The 13,328-nt window shown below is 32.6% G+C and overlaps 2 protein-coding genes across 3 annotated transcripts; one reads left to right on the top strand and one right to left on the bottom strand.

Moving 5' to 3' along the window:
- Positions 1 to 1,299: 1,299 nt before the first annotated feature.
- LOC144564187 (ALBINO3-like protein 1, chloroplastic) lies at positions 1,300 to 6,901 on the top strand. Of its 2 annotated transcripts, XM_078313732.1 has the most exons (12): positions 1,301 to 1,657; positions 2,353 to 2,463; positions 2,596 to 2,670; positions 2,875 to 2,935; positions 3,074 to 3,147; positions 3,721 to 3,825; positions 4,048 to 4,161; positions 4,524 to 4,627; positions 4,993 to 5,190; positions 5,995 to 6,066; positions 6,170 to 6,387; positions 6,526 to 6,901. In XM_078313732.1, the coding sequence occupies exons 1-12, from the start codon at positions 1,358 to 1,360 to the stop codon at positions 6,537 to 6,539; spliced, it is 1,446 nt and encodes a 481-aa protein (XP_078169858.1). In that variant the 5' UTR covers positions 1,301 to 1,357; the 3' UTR covers positions 6,540 to 6,901. The 2 variants fall into 2 exon arrangements, with proteins under 2 accessions (XP_078169859.1, XP_078169858.1); XM_078313733.1 differs by lacking the exon at positions 6,526 to 6,901 and having other exon boundaries at positions 1,300 to 1,657; positions 5,995 to 6,083; positions 6,184 to 6,300.
- A 2,874-nt stretch (positions 6,902 to 9,775) lies between these two features.
- LOC144563869 (BTB/POZ and MATH domain-containing protein 3-like) lies at positions 9,776 to 10,255 on the bottom strand. Its single transcript, XM_078313335.1, has one exon. The coding sequence runs from the start codon at positions 10,253 to 10,255 to the stop codon at positions 9,776 to 9,778; it is 480 nt and encodes a 159-aa protein (XP_078169461.1).
- Between the last annotated feature and the right edge of the window lie 3,073 nt (positions 10,256 to 13,328).

The raw sequence follows: 13,328 nt of genomic DNA on the forward strand, positions 1-13,328 counted from the left end.
CATAACCTCACTCAAAACAAACTAAAAAGGTCAAAGCAACCGAAAAAACTGTGGATCTTGTTAGAACAATGCTCCTCTCAATGTGATCAAGGCCAATGACAAATCTGAAGTGAAATTATATTATTGATGAGGTGAAACTCTTATATTTTATACATTGGAAAAAGAAATTTTCATTAATGTTAAATAGAGAAAAAGATAAAGAGATTAAACAAAAAACCTCTTATTTTTTAGGTGAGAAATGGAGATAAAAGTTGTGTCCTTATTCCACGTCTATGAAATCTTTAGTAAACATTTTGGTAGATAGAAAAAGTTGAGGGGAGGGCGATTTTTTTTTTTTTTTTTTATAAACCATAAAATAAAAAACAGAATTTTAGAGAGTCAACTTGATTGGTTGATTTTTTACAAAACTTATAAATACCGAATATGCTATTAGGCACCGAAATGTTATTCACATTTTGTATTATTGTTCATGCCAAAAAAAGTAATGGTTGGCTATTTGATACTTATAGTTTCTGCAAAAAAACCAGCCAATTAAGTTGGTTCCTAAAATCCTTTTTTCTATTTTATAAACAAAATTCGGGGACAACAAAAATGTGAAATTAACCCATAACAACATGCATGACGATAATAAGTCTCAAAAGTCATCATCATATTCTAATCCTATCATTTTATTCTTTATTTTGAATATGACTTTGTTATAACAAAGAACACATGTTTGATGGTAAGCATGTCGGCTAGGAGTTCAGACTTTCAAATGTCTATTCTTGATTTTTTTATCCTTTTTTATTTTATTTTGCAATTGGTATTTTTCTAGATATTTAAGTTGCGATTTTGCATTTATTAAATAACAAAAAAGTCGGTCCAAATGTGGTAACTGGTAATAAATGATGACCAAAATTAAGTTGTAATTTTATAATGCTGTAGTGACAGTAGTGCTGAACTCATTGAATTCGCATCCTCTCAGATATCTTAACTTTTGCGTGTTTTTAATTAAATCTCAACCGTTTAAATACGTTCTGCACAAATCTTGAAGCACAATAATACTACCCTACGGTATCTCCGAATAGCCACCGGACACGTCGGTCACGTACTCGAACTCATTGGAATTCGCATCCTCTGAGATCTCTCATATTTTGCGTTATTTTTTGGAAAATTTCAACCGTTACAATACGTTCTGCGCGAATCTCAAAGCTCCAATAATATTGGTCCCCTACGTCACCTACGTCACCCCCGAATAGGCTTCGGACACGTCGGTCACGCAAAATATGAGATATCTCAGAGGATACGCACTCAACTCATTGGCATCCAAAATCCCAACTCGCACTAATACTCTTGTTCTCTCTTACACAATTCATTCATGGCGTCTCTCCTCTCCTTCCATCCCCACCAAACCCTAATCCCCACCTCTTCTCTCCTCTCCAGTCGCCAAATCCAAACCCGCATCCACTTCCTCGGCCGCCCCGAGCTATTTCCCCGCGGTTCACTCTCTACTCGGCTCGGCTCGAGCCACTACCACCACCAGCTAGAGGACCTCCTAAGCCGAGCCGATGGATTTCTCTACACAATCGCAGATTCAGCGGTGGCGGCGGCTCAAGAATCGAAACCTACCGAGGATTGGTTCTCTGGCATCGCTAGCTACATGGAGATCATCTTGAAGGTTATTTTTGTAATTTGGTATATGCGAAGGACCGGCAACTAAAATTAGTTTCTTTTGATTAAATGAGAACGAAAATTTTGTCAATCGATTAAATTATTGTATATGTAATTTATAAATTCTAGTAAGTATCTCGGGTTTAGGGTTTAATAGCTCAATTTGCAACCCTGAAAGCTGTAGAAGTAAGTTTCTGATGAAGCACTTAAATATTTACTTGATATGCTTTTTAAGTTCCAATAATTATAAAAAAAAGAATTAGTCTTTAAAATCTTGGTTTGTCACTAGTTGCATACTTATCAATGAAAGAGTTTCTTTTCTGCATAATCCCTTTACCTTATATAGTAAAATCACACAATTTTTTTTTTCCAATTTATATGTAGGAACAACCATTAATAGAAACCAGCCATAAAAGTATACTTTTTTTAGGTTGAGTTTCACTTGTGGGTATGTTACAATATACTAAAAAGTTTGTCATTTTCATTGTTTTCTTTAAAAAAATGCACAAAATGCCCCTTTTTCTCACTGCGCTCTTAATGCAAGATTAAATAATAGAGGTTTAGTTTGGTCACTTCTTTACTTGAAAAGGATGTGGAGAGAAGTATTGCCATGTAGACCATTCTCATTTTCTCTAGGGACATTTGATGAAATTTGGGTAAAATTGCAACAATTAATTTAAGAAAATTTATTTTTTTCCACAGATATTGAAAGATGGTTTATCAACACTGCATGTACCTTATGCATATGGCTTTGCAATAATTCTTCTCACAGTTCTAGTAAAGGCTGCCACATTTCCTCTGACAAAGAAGCAGGTAAAACTTTTACCATATACTTCATTTCTCTAAAATACTCTTTTATATCCAATTATTTGACCATATTTCCTTAATGCTTTTTCTTCTCAATTTGTGGACTAAGTTCAATTTTTGGACTAAATTTTGGTGTAGATGGAGTCAGCATTAGCCATGAAAACTCTGCAACCACAAGTCAAGGCTATCCAACAGCAATATGCTGGTGATCAGGTAATACTTTGGTATGTACCAGTCTGATTTTATGTTACTATGATCCCGGTACATGTATATAAGAAGATACATCAATAGAAGTATCTTTCCATTCGGTACGAAAAAGGTTTATTAGGAGAGGATGCAGCTATTTGTCAAATCTAAATTAAATCAATTTAGTTTTGAAATATTTTTAATTTCAAATATGTAATTATCTATCTATAGGAGAGGATACAGCTAGAAACAGCTCGATTGTATAAGGTGGCTGGTGTAAACCCTTTAGCAGGTACATCAATTGCTTGCTAAATTTACATGCTGGACTCTTATTCATCATACAAGAAAGGTCGTAATTACTTTTTAGATGTATAAATTTATTTACTAGTTCCTATTTGACCTCTCATTAAAATTGGTTTTAATTTATCAGGTTGCTTACCTACTTTGCTCACAATACCAGTTTGGATAGGGCTGTACAGAGCTCTCTCAAATGTTGCTAATGAGGTATACTAGTTGCAGACTTTTCTTATGCCATGGTACATTTTATTAATGGGGGAATTTCATTTATACCCCTCGAAAATCTCAAAACTACATATTACCACCTCTTAAATTCATAATATCATATTTACACCTAAATTTCAAAAACTCACAAATTTACCAATTTATTGCCTTTTCTATTAAAACTCATTTTGATTTGTAAAGTTCCCATTTTACCCTTTCTTAATAAAAAAATGTGTAGTATGTGCGAGAATTTTTTTTGGCCTTTTAATTGGTCAGTTTCGGAGGACAAATGGTTCAATTCTCTACTTGTGATGCATACACAGTAGCATTTAGGCATATACTTGTGTGCCCATTACAAGTAAGAAAATGAACCGTTTGTCCTCACAACATGCCAATTTTTTTTTTTTTTAAAAAGGGCAAAATGGGTACTTTATAAATTGGATATATTTCCGAGTTTTTGAAATTTGGAGGGGTAAATATGATATTACGAAATTTAGAGGGGCATACATGAAATTCCCCCCTTCATAAATTTACTGGAGTTCTCATCTTGTCTTTCTCATTTCTTAACAAATATAGGGGCTTCTTTCTGAGGGATTCTTTTGGATTCCTTCTTTGGCTGGTCCCACCACAATAGCAGCTCGGCAAAATGGTAGTGGCATATCTTGGCTTTTTCCTTTTAAAGTAAGTTGACCCATTTTTTTATCCTCGTTTGTTTTCTTTTTGTAAGAAAAAAATTACATTCCAAAGAAAATTAAAATGCAAAAACCTATTAAAGATTGTGAAAATCACATAATCTTACTATAATTGCTTTTGATTTATGACATTTAAAAAAGAGCCGCAAAAAAATGCTGCGTAACTCAAATAGTAATGCATTAAAGTACAAATCTTTTTCTTTTGTGTCAGGATGGCGAACCTCCTCTTGGGTGGTCAGACACATTAGCGTACCTTGTTTTGCCGGTTCTTTTAGTTCTATCACAGTATATTTCAACTCAGATAATACAAGGATCAAAATTACAGGTGGGACTGTCTTAATTTCAGTGGTGCCTGTACAAATTGTCAAAATATCAAGTAAATCCCCCTGAATGTGAGAAATATTGAAGAGGTTCTTTTGTAAAACATGGAAAATTCCCTAGTAATTCTTTTTCTATATATCTTACGCAGTGCCCCAATTTTCCTCTTTCTTTTATCTGTTTAGAGATATTCAGCAAAGGTAGATGTGATTATCGTGTCTTTTCTTGGGTATAAATCACATGCCTCATCTTGGAGGGATATACATGATATTTCACATTTTGCAGGGGATGTTGGTGGAAAAAAATGCCTTAATTAGTTCTATGGTTGTATTTGTTGCTGAATGTGTTATATAAATTTTACTTTTGTAGAGCAATGATCCAAGCCAAAAAAGCGCTCAAACTATAACAAAATTTCTTCCGCTGCTGATTGGTTATTTTGCATTATCCGTTCCTTCTGGCCTGAGTCTTTATTGGTGAGAAGGTGTTCTCCTATTTTCAACCATTTTTTCACACATAATTATGTGTGCCCATCATATCTCTTACATTAGCTTGTATCGGTACTTAGGTTGTGCCTTAACCTGTAAGTATACTGTAGGACCCGAATTATGTGAAGGCTCTTTAATACTGTGTTGTACCTTAACTGTAAGTATACCTTGGTGAAGTTTAATTATCTTGCATAATTGGTATATTTCCAATTTTTAGAGGCATTTATGAATTGTGCAGTTTTAATTTCTTAGGGCTTTAAAAAGTTTCTCATTCTATTCCTTCTAATGTAGAACATCGCTCTTTGTTCATTGTTTGAAAAAGTGTTGACTTAGTCAATTTATTTACCTTTTAGGCTTACAAATAATATTTTGAGCACAGCCCAACAAATATTGCTTCAGAAAAATGGAGGTGCTAAGAATCCCGTTAAAGAATACATTGAAATGGTTTCTAAAGATGAACAGATACCAACAATAGATGTTTTGAAACCTCAAATTGAAAAATCAAAGTCCAGTCAAGATTCATTTCAAGAGGGAGTACGCCGCGGTGAAAGGTGAGTACTGAAATATATTATTAAAATCTAATTTTTAAGGTTTCTATAGGTTTTAGGTTGTTATTGTGGCGCACCTTATGTTTTGCGGGCATATTTCATATACAAAATATTGATGCCCCTTCAAAATTAACAAAAATCATACATCCTTTTAAAAAAATCAGTACTACCTTGTATACATTGTGTATTAATAAATGTGAGTAGAACTAGGGTGTTCTTAAGCTCACCAAGGTGTTTGGTGAGCTTAACTCCAAAATCTATTAAATTAGCTTCAAACAATAAATCCAAATCGTTGAAACCGATTTACGAGTGATGAATTTACATGTAAAGTTTTTAGAATTTCGAATTAATTTTGTATAAAGTCAAATGGTCAAAAAGTGTTAAACTAAAATTAATTTATAAACCTTCTAGTTTTGACCGCTTGACTTTATACTTAAATTCTTTACATGTAAATTCATCACTTGTGAAGTAGATGGATTTCAACGGTTTAGATTTGTCATTTGAAACCAATATAATATATTTTGGAGTTAAGCTCACCAAACACCTTGGTGAGCTTAAGAACACCCTAGTTTTACTCAATAAATGTATCTTCATTGCTCAATATTTACCTCTAAATAAATCACAATGCAAGGAGCCTGGCTTGGATAGTTTTCTTGTAAAGTTAGGAGAGTAGTGGTCTAGGTGTGTGATATAAATGTTTTGTATGGGCATATCAGTTATTACTAAATTTGCAGCTGCACATTGGATACTTTTATCTCCCAGCAAATACAAAAATTTCCTGTTTAGGTAATTGGCTATTATGTGCAGATTTAAGCAAATAAAAGAGGAAGAGGAGAGGAGAAAGAAGCTAAAACTGGAATCTGATGCGCTTGGTCAGAGGTAACCTGATATGTTGAGTCAACCAATGAGCCTGAGATAATCTTAGTTCATCCTGCTAGAAGTGATTTTTTTCTTTTGTTTTTATTTTAACAATATTGTTTAGGTTCAAACAAACAGAGGAGGAGGAGAGGCGGAGAAAGGAAAAAGAAGAAGAAAGGGACAGGGAGAAAGAAAAAGATAACGATTCATTGACTATTGTTGAAGAAAAATCAAACCATGAAGAGTTAAATGAAGGTGAAACGGATAATATGCCTTTCTCTCTTAATGGAGGCCTTGGTCTTGGCTCTGACGAATCAGTTACAGATGGCACAAATCAAAATGGTAACTTAGTTGTCTCCAAATCTCGTCTTGTTTGCTCAATGATATTAATATAAAATAGATCCAATCAGAAGGCTACTTTACTCATCTCATCTGATCTCTGTTTAATAATATTTTGTAAATTTAATTCACTTATTTCAGGTGGAAGTAGCTGAGGCTTTACTGCACATTTTTGATTTGAATAATGAAGAAACATAGGTTTCTAATCCTTGGATAAATGATCGTCTCTGGTTTTCATCTCGGCCCTGGAAGCAAACGGAGAGGATAGATCAATTTGTATAAATATGCATCATGTAAAAGTGCTATGTCTAGCACACCATTAGATAGATTCGGACAGAATTTTGTATGTGCTCTTTGCCATACTCAAATTGATGCTTTGTCGGTTGTACTAAATAGAGAGAGAGTGTTTTTTAGGTTTCTGTAAGCCCTATTTCTTCTCTCCTCGATTTTCTCCTGTCGATTTTCTCCTGGATTATGAGTTTGATATGATATTAAACAAGCAGCAGGATCCGTCTCATGTTTGAAGCTTCAATTTTATAAAAGAGTATGCCAGTTTTCTTTTCTTTTATTAACTGACATTAAGATTTGAGAACATCTTATTGGGCTACCCAAAGAGTGCCAATTTACCAAATTTCTGATTTTCTGATAAGTGGGCGCTGTTATTAAATACTTCAGAAATTTCAAAATCAATGGTTTTTCTTCTAGAATAAAAAATAGCTGATAACAATACTTGTGCTACAGTATCCTCACTGCATTTGCATCATAACTACTATTACTATTTGGGATATTGTACAAACTCCAACACTGAATTTATTTCTAAAGTATAATACATATGAAATACTTATACATGAAATTATTTATACTTATACACGAAAAAATAATTTATTTGGAAAGGCCGATACATGAGGACTGCTAGTTGTGGTCGGGACCGATAAGTGGGGATTGCTAGTCGTGGTCGAGACCGATAAGCAGGGATTGCTAGTCGTGGTCGGAGCCGATACGCGGGGGTTGCTAGTCGTGGTCGGGTTTGAGACATAATGTATGACAAGGAAAGTAATGGTCAGTGATTAATAAGATTCTAAAGTAATAAGTGCTTACATGAATGATAGTCATTGCATAATAGGATAATATAGATTGCATTTTGGTTGTTGATTAAATAAAGTTGTTTAGTATATTAAAAGGAAGAGTTTACAAATTTTCGGTCTGGAACTAAATCCCGCACTGAGAGAAAGTTCGATATCTCACCCGTTCCACTTTTATGTGGGTTCTAGGTAATGAAGATGAAGAATTCGAACAATATCAAGAGTGAGACTAAGCATGAAGGCTTATGATTGATAAATTGTCACATATTGTTTTGTTTTGTTTCCATATTCAATAATTCATACATGAACAGGCATGGCAGTGCTTGTGTTACTAGTCATGTCCGCCATGGTCATTTGTTAAATTCGTTTGATATGAAATAAATGTGGCTTTATTTATATTGTTATTGATAATGTATGTGATATGCATATATATGCCTTACGTGCAAATACGTGACTGATTGTCTTGGGGTGTGACAATACCTCGTCGTGCAAGCATTTACTTACAAGTATTTTTAAATATGATACCGGATAACGTCTGGATGTATTAATATCAAGTATTACAAGTATTTAAATATACGTGGTCAACTATTTTTGTTAGAGAAAATATGTTGCGAGGACGATTGGAAAATGTTGATGTGGTGACACGAGGTCCCCACTACTTCATTAGAGGAATATTGACGCTAAGACGATTGGGGGAGTAGAAAAGAACTAATTATAACAAGTTATGCATTAATGTATCTTATCTTTCAAGTATTTATATCTCTATATAAAAGTTGACGTGGAGATGAGTGCAGAGATTGAGAAAGGGGACATATTAGTGGGGATTATAGAGGAACAGTGCTACAAAAATTTTAAAATAATAATTAGTTGTAATCATATAATATATTTTTAGAATAATAATTAGTGGAGCTATAGTATATAATTTCTCTAAATGGAGTGATGAAATTTTAATGGTACTCAAATAATTATTCTAGATAGTTTCGGAATGACATAATTTTGTTTGTGTTTTTCGCCAAATATCATACCAATTTTGTGTACTGAAATTAATGTTTTGTCAGTATAGTACTATTAAATAGAGGAGTATAGCTAATATAACATCAGTGTCATTTCAGTTTATATAACACCAACTCCAAAAACTATCAAATCGAGTTCAAATGGTGAATCCAAACTGTTCAAACCGATCTACTTTATTAGTTGTGCGTTTACATATAAAATTTATAAGTTTTTGAGTTTATTTGATATCAAGTCAAGCGATCAAATGTTTGAGTTTTTAAGTTAATATTAATACATTAATTTTTCAATTTTTTTGCCGCTTAATTTGATACTAAAATAACTTGAAAGTATAAAAAGTTTGCATGTAAACGCATCACTCATAAAGTAAATTGGTTTGAACGGTTTGGATTCACTATTTGAACTCGATTTGATAGGTTTTGGAGTTAGTATTATATAGACTGAAATGACACTAATGTTATATTAGCCATACTCTAAATAGAGATATGCAATATTTTTGGTTTTCTGCAAATCCTATTTCTTCTCTCTACGATTTTAAATTTGATAATGCTAAATTCTTATTCTCTCCTGTACGTATTATGAGTTTGATATGATATTAATTAAACACGTAACAAGATCTATCTGTCTTGGGTTTGAAGCTTCAAATTTAGAAAATGAGTTTGTCATTCTTGCTATCTTTTTACCACTGACATTGAGAATTGAAAACATCTTATTGATCTATCTAAATCTTACTGTGATTATTATTGTTTGAAACGGTTGGTTGTCTTTGGTATTTTGGAGAAATGTTTGGAGATCGACAATTGGCCGAATTTCTGATTAATTAGCAAGCAGTGGTATTGAATACTTCAGAATTTCCAAAATCAATGATTTTTCTTCTATAAAAAAGAATAGGGAATTAAAAAAATACCAATAATTGCACGGTCGGTTGAAAAATATCAATATGTTTTAATGATCTTCAAGAATAATGCCAAGTAGTAATTACCATGTCCCTCTCCCGCACTACTTTTAGCTATGTTTTTCGTTCTTTTCTTAAATTACCATAATTTAGGAGAAATAGTTTTGTTCTTCTAAGGAGAATAAGTAGAGCTTTATTGTACTTCATTGAACGGCACTTATTTTGGCAATATTACTTAATGACATTGACTTTTCGTAAAATTTAAATAAAACAATACAATACTTAATAAACATTTAAAAAAAAAAAATAAAGTTCTCGAATGACACTTTGTCAATGCATGTATATAAAGGCAATTGGAAGTTGGCTGAAGCTCATGAACTCTACAAATTAAATTTCTTCTTTACTATGTAACAGGAGACCACTTTCTAGCGGTCACTATACATTCAAACGAGAGGCAATCATCCTTGACATACTTTGAGTATTCTAATTTGTTTTTCCTCATAATTTTAATTTGATCCCCATCATTCCGCCTAAAATATGTCGCATTGTTAATGTCTGTGACCACTTTGCGTCTTCCACTCGAATCAATTAGGCTTATTTGAATATCTAGTTTCAGTGAGGTTGTTGTATTAGTGCAAAGCCTGATACACAATGCCATATAATCAACTAAATCAGAATAACATGGGTAATAATGGATGTTCCACTCGTGGCCTGCCAGATAGAACATGCCACAATCGACTACGAAGGATTCTGCACAGTCCTTAAGTTGAGAGTAGTGCCTGATTTCGGCACTATAGACTGTGCTGAATGTCTCCATATCACATATCATCTTTTTTTCTGGTTTGATTGGGTCCTTCTTAACTGTGACATCTATAACTGCCATCGTATTTTTCATCTGGCATTATAATGAAAGTCCCATTGTTAGTCTGGAAATTTACTGCTTGTTTTGTATGTCGTAATTTTATGCCATTGCATACTTCGTTTCGGCTTCTGGTTTAGAGGCCAAAATTACATACTTGGATACGAAACAGTAGCTATGATCTTTATTGAGATAAAACGAAAAGAAGGCAGGCTACTCTAAGCAAATACAAGAAGTAAAATTTCAAGTCTCTGCTTGATGGGTTGATAGTCTTGTAGTTGTAGGTAACTTGGTATTGATCTGAGAATCTGTACCAATATGGGTTATATGTGCCAATTTGCAATGAGATGATACAGATATGTTGGTGAATAAGTACCAGGGAGGCTTTAGTGGTTTTGCCTTTTTCTTCTTTTCAGGATATTGTATATATGTGGTTGTTTCTTTAATGAAACAGGAACGTAGATGGTTAAAGAAAATATAAATAAAAGATATTTGCAACAATTTCACTACTAAAGAAAATGAAAAAAATAAAGTAAATTCCGTAGATCATCATAATAGACTATGAAACCTGCCTTAGGAATTTTAGAGGATGAAGAGCCCATGGAAACAATCTTGAGGTATTGAGGCAAGCTAAATTATGAAGAGTATGTGCGCAGTCGCAATATCTTTTTGTCTATAAATGTTTCAATGATGCATGAGTTTATTAATTTATATAGACCAGCTATTGCCTATTGAAAGCATAAAGAACCTCCTTACTAAGAATAATCTAATTCAATAATAATAGTCATCTTATTTATAGACAACAACGGGTTCAAAACTTCAAATAAAACCATTGCTATTGCACTGTCTATGACTTTTTTAGATTAATAAGGTTCTTCCAATATAAAAATAGTAAGAAAAAAAATATAAAAATATATAATTTGCTTTATGAGATCTTAAAATTGCTTATTAATTTCAGTGTATATTTTTAGGAGAACTAAATTTTAGTATATTGTAATTAAGTGTGCTGCTGCTCATGTTTGAAAGACCCTTTTATCTAAATAGTTATTTCAGGAGATTAGGATAATGCTAAAAAAAAGTTCAAGAACTATCCAAAATATACATTTAATTTAAACTTATAAAAATGTTTAATAAATTTAAATTTAACATTGAGTATGTTTGGTACGTCATTTACTGATATATATACCTGGGTCCATATACAAAATATACGCTTTTGTAAATCCATGGAACTTTTTTATACCCACGTCCCTGATTTTTCTTTAATGATGAGTTCTCCAAATTGATGAATTAAATATATAAATTAACATTTATTACCAAGATTTAAGATGCAACTTTTCATAATGCCAGCTATTGGTAAATTAATCAATAACTGACATTTGTTACAGTCTTCACTGAAAATCCAACTTTCAAAATATGAATGAATAGAATATTGTTATACCAGCAGTTAAAAGAACTAACCTTATAGTATGAAAAAGTTTTGCAAATCCTTTGATGATGATCAAAATAGAGTTGAAACATATCACTTTCTATATATATATAGAAAAAATAATATAGATTTTGAAAATGGTCGTCTACCGAGCAGTGTATGTATTTGAAATTAACTTGAAGACAAAATGAAAGGGGTATCGATGTATTTGAGGCGCAAATTAAACAGAATGAGTTTGGTTGCACATTAGACAATTTTTCCAATTCATAAAGACTCAAATGACGTAAATATCTAAATTTGGCAATTATAGTTTTGATGAAATAATTACTTTTATGGCTATAGCTAACAATTATATATAGCTAGGGAAGTGCTATATTGAATGCATCAATTGTAATTTTGAGAGCTCAAATAAAATTTTCTCTATAAATACCTATTATACCCTTATACTCTCTCTTCTTTATCTATCACAATTAATTTTGTCACAATTAATACAAAAGTTAATTAAGGAAGAAAGTAATAAAGGAAACAACCATCTCCTACTCTTTCTCCCTCACTCCATCCGTTGCTGGCACTTGAGCAAATTGGATGAACTAAAATTTATATTTTGCTGGATTCTAAATATTAATTTTAATTTAGAATTTCATGCTACCCAGGATGTGGTTAGGCCAAGCAAGCAGAAGATTCACAAGACTAGAATAATGAATTAATGCTGTGTCATGATCACCAGTGAAGTAAATTGACTAAATTCATCACTCATCAAGCAAACCTTAAAATCTATACATTCTCTCTGCTAACTATGCAAGACACCATTGTAATTAGTACGCAACACCAAATAACATTGACAAACTGTAAATCTGTAATCCAAATAAGTAAAGTACTGTGAGACATAACCAATGACAAATTGAATTGTCATTCAAATATCCAACACTTGAAAATGAGCAACCTTTTTATAACAAAAAGGACAATACATCACTTTTCATAACATCAAAAACTCTGCTAACATCACCAAGTTCTAACTCCGAAAGAAATGATGTTTTTAATTACATCTCCTCTTGCAATCTACCTTCTCTAATAAATCTCTTAGTATAAAAGGACAGGAATCCAAAAGATGCTTAAATCTATCAGTTGTCATGACAGCCTGTATGTAGATTCTCCCCAGAAGCAACAAATTCAAGACATATGTCTTTCAGCTGGTCACATTGTTTTCTCAACAGCATAATTACGAACTTATGATGACATGTTTTTATTTTGATTTTTTCCAATTTGTGCCACTCGCACCTCCTTGAGTTTGGGGCACAACAATGTTCTCAGCAAATTTTCACAGTAGGGTTAGCCATCAATTACTTGGGCACTTTGCCCCAATATCACGAAAGCAGACTCAATTGGTATGTTGTCCCAATTTCTGCTCTGATACCATGAAAACTGAAATTGAGTATTTAATTATTTATTCATACTTCACAATGCCCTCATCCAACTTTATTTATACAGATTCAGGCTAGATAGCCGTTACAATTAATTACAAGGAATATTTACATCAGATTCTTGCTTTACAATGAATTTGGTGTAAAGGGAATGTAGTAGAAAAGAAGGAATACAGCCGGGAAGGAGGAAATATTCTTTGAATATAATTTATAAATTTGCCACTGCTTGGGGCTAAGTATCTCCAAGATT

Source organism: Carex rostrata, chromosome 13, assembly GCF_964058835.1.
Source record: "Carex rostrata chromosome 13, lpCarRost1.2, whole genome shotgun sequence".
Classification (NCBI taxonomy): domain Eukaryota; kingdom Viridiplantae; phylum Streptophyta; class Magnoliopsida; order Poales; family Cyperaceae; genus Carex; species Carex rostrata.

Excerpts from the sequence above, each read along its gene's own strand:
- LOC144563869 (XM_078313335.1), bottom strand. The coding sequence starts at position 10,255 with ATGGCAGTTATAGATGTCACAGTTAAGAAGGACCCAATCAAACCAGAA.
- LOC144564187 (XM_078313732.1), top strand. The coding sequence starts at position 1,358 with ATGGCGTCTCTCCTCTCCTTCCATCCCCACCAAACCCTAATCCCCACC. Across the intron at positions 1,658-2,352 it reads ACATGGAGATCATCTTGAAG|ATATTGAAAGATGGTTTATC; the intron begins GTTATTTTTGTA and ends TTTTTTCCACAG. Across the intron at positions 3,148-3,720 it reads TCTCAAATGTTGCTAATGAG|GGGCTTCTTTCTGAGGGATT; the intron begins GTATACTAGTTG and ends TAACAAATATAG.